The following is an 8,077-nucleotide window of genomic DNA, read 5'->3' as shown; positions in this document are numbered from 1 at the left end:
GAGGCAGAAATGGGAACACCTTTTTGTATTCTTGATTTAAGTTTTTTTTTTTTATCAATTTTTTATTTATTTATTCAATATTTCTGATTAAAGTTCTTGGTTTCTGCAGCTTTACCATGCAGTTGTGTGTTGCCGCCGTGTGTTGCCGCCGTGTGGGGATTGTCCTCCCAGAGCAACAGGTGCACCATTTGTCAGCTCCATTATCCGTAATTTCATGAGCAATTACATCCCATTATGAGTTAAGGTGGCATACGGGAGAAAGATGAGGCTGTTTGTGACTCATGAATTGATTTTTAATCCTCGTCTTTATTCTTGACAAACAACATGTTTGTGTTTCTGTGCAGCTTTTTTTAGTAAAACAAGAAACAAGCATGAATGTTTGAAATCAAATATTTCAATAGTTTATTGCATTGGTAGTAAAATGCTCAGAGTCCTCTGACGAGCAACAATACAAAGAAAAACAAGGATGCTGTAACACTGGAACCATTAAAAAACAACAAACTGCTGCTTTGCCTCCCCTCCCCCGCCCTCGGCTGTCTTCTTCACTCCATTAAGTTATACAAAATAAAACAACCGTAACCAACGAGATTATTTTTGCAGTCTGTATCAAAGCAATTATAAAAATAAAAACCTTTTTTAAACTCCCAAATCTTTCCACTTTGCAATATTCTAAATTCTACAAATCATAAGAGAGCAACAAGTCCGAGAACCAGAAGATCCTGGACTCTGTTGCACCTAATTCCAACAAGTGTCCTCTGCTGTTTCCAACACAACGGGTTGTTCTGTGCAAATGTTGTCTGGCGATGCAACATCTATTGTATAAATCGGTGCATAGTCATGCTTGACATGTTCACAGGTGACATGCACAAACAGAAAAAAGGTACAAACAATGACACGACACCGAAAAAGAGAAGGAAGACTTAACGTTTTCATCTTCGAAGAGCTCGACCCCCATCGATTTTAAAAAGTCGGATTATACTTCACATTCAAAATGATACGAAGAACAACATTCCCTCTCTGCTTCAAACCCAATTATTACTATTATTCATATTTTTTGCTTCCGGTTTTGACGGTACATCACAGTGACGAAAAGATAACGAGTATCTGAACAATCAGTCTAGGAAGCCGTTTTTGGGAGGAAATCAAAGTTCCCACTTACAGTTTACACATTAGAATATAAGACGATACGCCGCCGTACTAGAAAGACCATTTTCATACAGGAAATTCATGCTGTCAGATCCATCCATGGATTTACACGTGACACTTACGTTGTACAGAATGTCTCCAGAAATACCCCAGAATGAGATGGATTTAATTGTCCAAATCAAGGCAAGTATTTATCTCCTTGATCTTCTGATATCAATCGTTAAGTCTTTATTTTTACGATCGGAGCTACAGTCTGAGCAGGAAGTACACCTCGGGCTCTGACGCGGATCGGTCCGAGTCCCCGTGTGGAAGGGAGTCGTCCGTGTAGTAGTGGTCTCCGTAATGGTCCCCGTTCCCATAACGCAACGACGTGCAGGCTCCTTCGGGGAGCCCCCGGTCCTCCAGCTGACCCAGGTAGCCCGCGATGTAAGAACCGGTTGAGTGTCTGTTTGCTGGTGGGTTCTGGGAGGCGGGTTTGTTTCTCAGCACCACCCCCCCGCCGATGCTGACAGCTCCGCCGTTGATCGGCGCGCCAACGCGAGGCTTCAGAGCCTCTTGGAGTCTTTCACGAGCACGGCTGTTGATGTGACGCACTCGGCTCTGGCTCCGGGAGGACAGGCGGCGGGTGAGGGGCGGCGGGGAGTCGTCCACATCCCCGGGAACAACGCTAGTTGGCTGTGACTGTGGGGATTCTGCTTCCGGCGGCCGGGATCCGCCGCCGTCGTCGTCCCCCTCCAGACTGACCAGTCTACGGAGCTGCTCCGTAAGAGGATCGCAAGACTGCGACTGGAGCGCCATGTCCCCCCTAGCGCCCGCCCTCTTTTGCCTCCTCATGTGCGGAGTGATGAAGCTGCGACTGATAATGTGGTATTTGCTCTGGAAGTTGCACGATATGTCTTCGGAGGTGAGGTCGCCCAGGGACTTGGATTTACAGGGGCTGGGGACCGTGTGGTCTATGGTACCGGGCTGGGATCGGGTCGATAAAGGACCTAAATTTGAGTGGCGAGAATCTCTGGATTCGGGCTGCTTTGTGGCGACCAGGGCAGCCTTTTGGTTCCATGAATGAGTCGGGGTGTTTGATTGACTTTGACAGTGTGGCCGAATGTTTCGAGGGGTTGGGGACTCTGTTGGGGGTGTAATGAGGTCATAGTCCAGGCGGCTGTACACGGCTTCACAGTCTGAAGTAGGCGAATATAGATTTCTGTTACTGGGGAGGCTTTCAGAAGAAGAGAAACCATTATGGAAGCACCTAACTGTCTCCGTCTCCACCTGTTTGTACCCTAGCCTATCGTGTTGGGGTCTGTTCGGGATCTGGCTCCGCTGTTGGGTGTAGGAAGTCCTCAAGTCTCCGCCGTCGTTGCCCTGAGGAACGGGGAAGCTGTTCTGACGTAGTGGACTCGGGTTGGAGGGTCTCAAGTTGGCAGGTCTGTGGAAGGGTGATGGCTTGGAGTGGTTCTGGTGGTGATTGTTCAGCTGATAGGAGGGTTTATTCATAGGGGAGGGACACGGCGACGAGGTGTGCGGCGGGTATGACGAAGGCTGTTTTTGTTGGGAGTAGTTGGGAGCGGACATGTGGTTTTGGTATATGGCGTGCCGCTTGGTCGGACTCACAAGCCCCTCCCACTGGTCTTTCGGGGAGGACACCTTTGTCTCCAACGGATCCTCATCAACGTTTATCTCCACTTCTGTGAAAGATTTCCCGGCGGCGTCGTGGTGAAACTGGAAACGGTTGTCGTTTACGGAGGAGCCCACATACCTCTGCTCCATCCCCGGTACCAGCGATGGGGGATCATACACCTCCTCGTACACACTCTCCTCCACCTCCTCACCCTCCTTATCCCAGCCCATGTTGTGCCCTTTCCTTAGACCCTGGACCACCTTGCCCGGGGAGGACCCAAAGCCATTCGAGGGGGTGCACTCCCTCGCGTCCGTCTGTTTCCTCAGATTGTACACTGATACGGGCAGCAGCACCTCCTCGTCAAGGATGGTGTAGACCTCCTCGAGCTCGGCGGTTTCTGGGCTGGAGAGCAGAGCCGAGGTGAGTGCGTCCGCCTGGGGAATCTTGCACGGGGAACGGAGTTCACGATTTGTCTTTTGAGATACTTTTTGGGAAGTTATTAGGTGCGTAGATGGTGCGTTGGACTTCAGAGGAGACCTTATATCTTGCAGCACGTTAGGGGTGGTGGGCCTGAAGTTCGAGCGATGGACGGGGGTACTATGATGAGATAATGATTTGTTCTGTTCAACGGTGCTCTCGAACTGACCAATCAGAGCAGAGATGGAGCCACACGTGTCTTGCTCGTTGCCTAAGGAAACAGCATCGATGAGTCTGGAGATGGTGCTGTCATGCAGAGAGCTAGGACTCTTCAGGTCCCTGCTAACGGGGGAAAGGGGGGGCAAAGACGAGGGTTCGGAGGAGGAGGAGACTGAAGGTGCAACTGTGAAGGTTGTGCTGTTGGATGATGTTTCTGGTTTATCTGATTTCATGTGGCCGGTCCTGCAAGGCGAGACGAAAGTCTCTCTTCCGGCGGAGAAGACTTTTGATTTGTTGTCAGCTGACTGGTAGTTGGCGTACTCCTCCTCCTGTCTTACTTCCCCTCCACCAATAACCAGATAAGAAGCCTCTTCTGATTGGTCAAACTCTTTATGTCTACTGTTGTATGAAGGGGAAGAGGTGTTTGGCTCGATGGAGAATGAGGATTTGATGAAAGGGTCCAAAGAGGAAGACCTGGGCCTGTTGAAGGGGCGACCTCCTGTGGACATGGAACAAAAACCATTAATACAGATAAACATGCCATTTGATTCAGAACACCAAGCCGACCAACGATTAAATGACAACAATTAACAGTCCAGCCAATACGATAAGCAAATAGCGATACACAGACAAATGGATCACCAAGTACGACTGTGAAGGGGGAAGCTGGAAAATGAGGTTAAAACAAAGGAAGAATCCACGTTTTGCAGACGTCTGATCGGGAGAGAGATGGTCAGATGGGATCAAATGACAAATATATATATCTCAGACCACTTTGGGACAAAAATACACTGGGTAGACGCAATTTTTTTTGGACGATGCAACCGTCAGACAAGAGGCATTTTAGATTACCTGCAGGATTTTCCTAGTCAGTTCTCTACTATAAAGAAGCAAATGAAGACGGGACAGAAAAGGCATGTTAAAGGTATCATGGAGGGCTGCAGAAGGTCAGTTCACATGAGTTTTAGATAGCAGAGGAAGTAAAGCAACATTAATCAATGTGGGGAAGCAAGTTTTAGCCAGAGAAAGTAGCATTTTTATCCTACAGTTTAAAGAAATTACTTGAAGAACAGCATAATAGTGACTCTCATAGATTAGATAACTAATCATGGATCCAACAAATTATGAAGTTAAAGTGGATGTAATTTGGGTGTAATTTGCCTATCCTTTGACCGGCTTGATGAATGAAATGCACCCACCGAAGATGGCGTCCGATCCCGCGTCACACTGCTGCTCCTTGTCCGGGGAGCAGAGAGACAGCTGCCCTTGCAGAAGCCTGTCTAACGGCATGGAGATCGGCCTGTGGGTGAGGGGTCCTCGAGGCTCGTAGCGCTTCTCCACCACCCCCTGCCTCCCCGATGCCTCTTCTCCTCTTGCTCCTCCCCCGCCCGAGCCGTTCCTCTGATCCGACGTCGAGGCCACGGACTCCGACAGCGCCATCTTGGTCTTCTTGCGACCCTTCGCCGGGGCGCTGGCCGTGCGCCGCAGAAGGTGATCGCTGATGGATCGTTTCCGGAGGCCGCCAGAGTTCGTGTCCACGGAGGACTTGGAAGAGCGGTTGAACAAACCCCGGATGCCTCGCAGCTGATGACCCTGAGGGCGGGAACAGGAAGTCAATTAGAAAAAGGTGTCTAGAAAGACGAAATGTGATCAAGGCGCACTTCGGACATGGACTGAACTTTTCACACATTACAGTTTTTTGCATTTGCATTTTGCATGCTTTTAAATGCACCGCCTATAGGGGGCACCCTTACTCCTCAAGTTGCCACAACAAACACTATGCAAGAAGCCATTGAGGATTAGTCATGCATGCTTTACATTGCAAATGATTCTGTGTTGAAAACAAGATGAAAAGGTTCCGGGTTGTACTTTTCTAATAAAAATGAACTTATTAGCAAACAAAGCCTTGGCGGTTTTAATGTCACACACAAACAAAGTCATTTAGCCACACGGATGAAACACAAACTGCACTGCACTTTTTTGCATCATGCGTTGCCGTTTCATGCAGCACCACACGCCGCGGCGTCCGGATACCTTGTTGGATCCTAGAAAGTGCATTATGGTAAAGCTGGGGTTCAGGACTAGAGGGCTCCACTAGAAAGAAAAAGTATTGAGCTGAAATGCCTGTTGAGAGAAGCTGTTTGATAAAAGAGGGTCACATGGGGGGAGGGGATCCTCACTTACCTTCCCATAGACGTCGTGCACAGACACGTGCACGAAGATGGACGCCTCGGTCAGCCCCTCCAAGTAAACATGTCTGTAACCTGTTAGAGATGAAAGCAGAAGGACGGAGTGAGTGGCCGGCCGTCATCGGACCGGCGTTGCCCGAGGAGAGGTCAACGGCAGTTCAGGGACGACTGATGGATTCAAACAACAAAAATAAACCACGGGCTTAACGGTCTTTTTACGAAGCAACGTCACGGTTCACTGATGATGTTTCCCCGTAAGGGACATGTGTTTCTGTGGGAGTGAATGTGTCTGTCTGGTTGAGTTGACCAGGAACCTGTCGTGCTGCTCTGCTTCCTCCCTTTCCTTCAGTTGGTTTGTGTAGTTGTTTGTTCGTGTGGAAGATCAAGTATCATCAAATTATGATTAACACTCTTTAAATGGCAGTTAAACATACTGGAATAACTTTACAATCAAATCTTTTTTTACTCTTTAGTGAAAACAATCCAAAAATGAATAAGACGATCATAAATCATAAGGTCTTCCTGCATAAATAAAGTATAAATACATGATTAAATATATATTTTTATCCTGTATTTTATAAATCAGGCTCTTTTTTCATTGTTTTCCAATTAAAGTGTGTAAACCTGTTCTAGTAGGAACCTTAAATACTAGAAAAGGAGAGAAAATGTCAGAACTATAAAGGCAAAAAAAGTTCCTTTTTTCCTCACATAACGGTGAAAAACCCTGAGGAATCCCACACATACCCGGCATCAGGCTGCTGAAGGCGACGGTCCGTTGCCCGATGAAGTCCCGGCCGATGGGGTCGTGATCCCAGACCAGGAACCGCACCAGAACCACCTCGGCCATGTGAAGCGTGAAGGACAGGGTCTCCTCCCAAACCGGATTAAAACCTGGAGAGGAAACACAAACATGTTTGTTTATTATAATAAATAAAAGATGAAGATGAGGAGCGATGCAGCCGGAGGTGGTGATGTGTATTTCATGGATCGATGTCCTGCACACTTATTAATTAAGATTAAATTAATTCATGTGACTTTTGACTCCAGCAGTGCTGCACACACCAATCAAACGCAGCATCTGTAACCATGGCAACGTGTTTATCTGGATCTGCATGGTTTGTTTTCAGAGAAATGGATTAATTAGATATTTACAGGGGTGATTTGATTTTTGTCTGTCGTATATATGTGGTACTTTTGTGATCTGTGTGTATGTGTGTGTGTGTGTGTGTGTGTGTGTGTCGCACCGTTGTCGTCAACAACTCGTGTCTGCTCCTTGCAGCAGTCGACCGGCAGGCCGATGATCTCCACTTCCACGAACGGATCGATGATCTGATAGAAGAGAATTACATATTTGCAGCTGAGTTGTGTGTGTGTGTGTGTGTGTGTGTGTGTGTGTGTGTGTGTGTGTGTGTGTGTGTGTGTGTACCTCTCCGCGGTCCCCCATCATGGAGTCTGGGGGTTTGGGGAGCTGCTGTCCACTGATGATTTTGAGGACGAGCTGCTTCTTGGGGCAGGCCGGCAGCGGGTCGTCGCTGAACGGGTTGAAGGAGCCTGAAGGGAAAAAAACACTTTATATAATCAAATAACAGATATCATATCAAACACTCTGAGATGAGATCATCCTTCTAAACTATATATATAAATAAATATGTCACTTTGAATTACAGTCACGAACAGTGTTCTGATATAATATAATGTGTGAATATTTCACTGCGAGCAGATCCAAAACATGTAAATACATAGTGATATATATGAATATATATATACTTTTACATACATTTTATATTCCATTCTGTGCTGCCACTAATACTCTATTATCACAGCACATGAACACTGATTTTATTATTTGTATGAATAAATCCTCACCTTTACACATGGGCGGCGGCTTGAGGACGTAGCCGATCCCTCCGTTCACCATGAACTTGGCTCTGTTGAGCTGCATCATCCTGCCCTCCGTCTGGTAGTTCAGAGCCACTGGAGGGGGGGGGGGCAGTTATGACTTCATCATCCAGAGAGCACTTTTACATAAACTGTGAAAATCACTCGACAGTCGTATGAAAAGACTGATTTGTCGCTCCAGTGATTGTTCGTTCATCACATGTTTTATTCATTAGTTTATTATTCATTAAGGCTGCGTGTGAAAACGACCCTGAAACCTTAATTAGAAAAAAAAACATCAGAAAATAATCTTCTTTCTTTGCTATTTATTAATTATTTTCTCCTTTTGGAACTGTTTTTGTGCATCGAACGGGGGAAGAGATCGGGATCGCTCTCTGAATGTAACTGAACTAAAACAATAAATAACATAATAAATAAATAGTCTGGAACATCAGGGATTCCTCCGATCTCAGAGTTCCTGCTAATTTCTGCAGATAAAACATATTCAGCTCTGAATAATAACTGATGTTTTTCTCCCAAATCATCACAGTTTTCTTTTCCAGCTCTACGAGTTTCACAAACATGCAAACACACACACACACACACACAC

At 46.6% G+C, this 8,077-nt stretch overlaps 1 protein-coding gene across 2 annotated transcripts in view; it reads right to left on the bottom strand.

Annotated features, from left to right (window-relative positions):
* Nucleotides 1–326: 326 nt before the first annotated feature.
* Nucleotides 327–8,077, bottom strand: part of plch1 (phospholipase C, eta 1) — a 34,518-nt gene continuing 26,767 nt past the window's right edge. The window contains exons 16-23 of one of the 2 annotated variants that reach the window (XM_084020281.1): nucleotides 7,456–7,563; nucleotides 7,016–7,140; nucleotides 6,834–6,918; nucleotides 6,334–6,480; nucleotides 5,585–5,664; nucleotides 5,435–5,494; nucleotides 4,600–4,993; nucleotides 327–3,899 (exon numbers count right to left, since the gene is read on the bottom strand). In XM_084020281.1, coding sequence (XP_083876407.1) covers nucleotides 1,393–3,899; nucleotides 4,600–4,993; nucleotides 5,435–5,494; nucleotides 5,585–5,664; nucleotides 6,334–6,480; nucleotides 6,834–6,918; nucleotides 7,016–7,140; nucleotides 7,456–7,563 — 3,506 coding nt within the window. In that variant the 3' untranslated portion in view covers nucleotides 327–1,392. The remainder of the gene's footprint in view (nucleotides 3,900–4,599; nucleotides 4,994–5,434; nucleotides 5,495–5,584; nucleotides 5,665–6,333; nucleotides 6,481–6,833; nucleotides 6,919–7,015; nucleotides 7,141–7,455; nucleotides 7,564–8,077) is intronic. The other variant, XM_084020280.1, reaches the window with a different exon arrangement.

The sequence above is a fragment of the Eutrigla gurnardus genome, assembly GCF_963514095.1.
Source record: "Eutrigla gurnardus genome assembly, chromosome: 10".
In the NCBI taxonomy this organism is placed as follows: Eukaryota; Metazoa; Chordata; class Actinopteri; order Perciformes; family Triglidae; genus Eutrigla; species Eutrigla gurnardus.
Note: the sequence above shows the minus strand (reverse complement) of the source record. Positions and strands in the feature narration are given on the sequence as shown.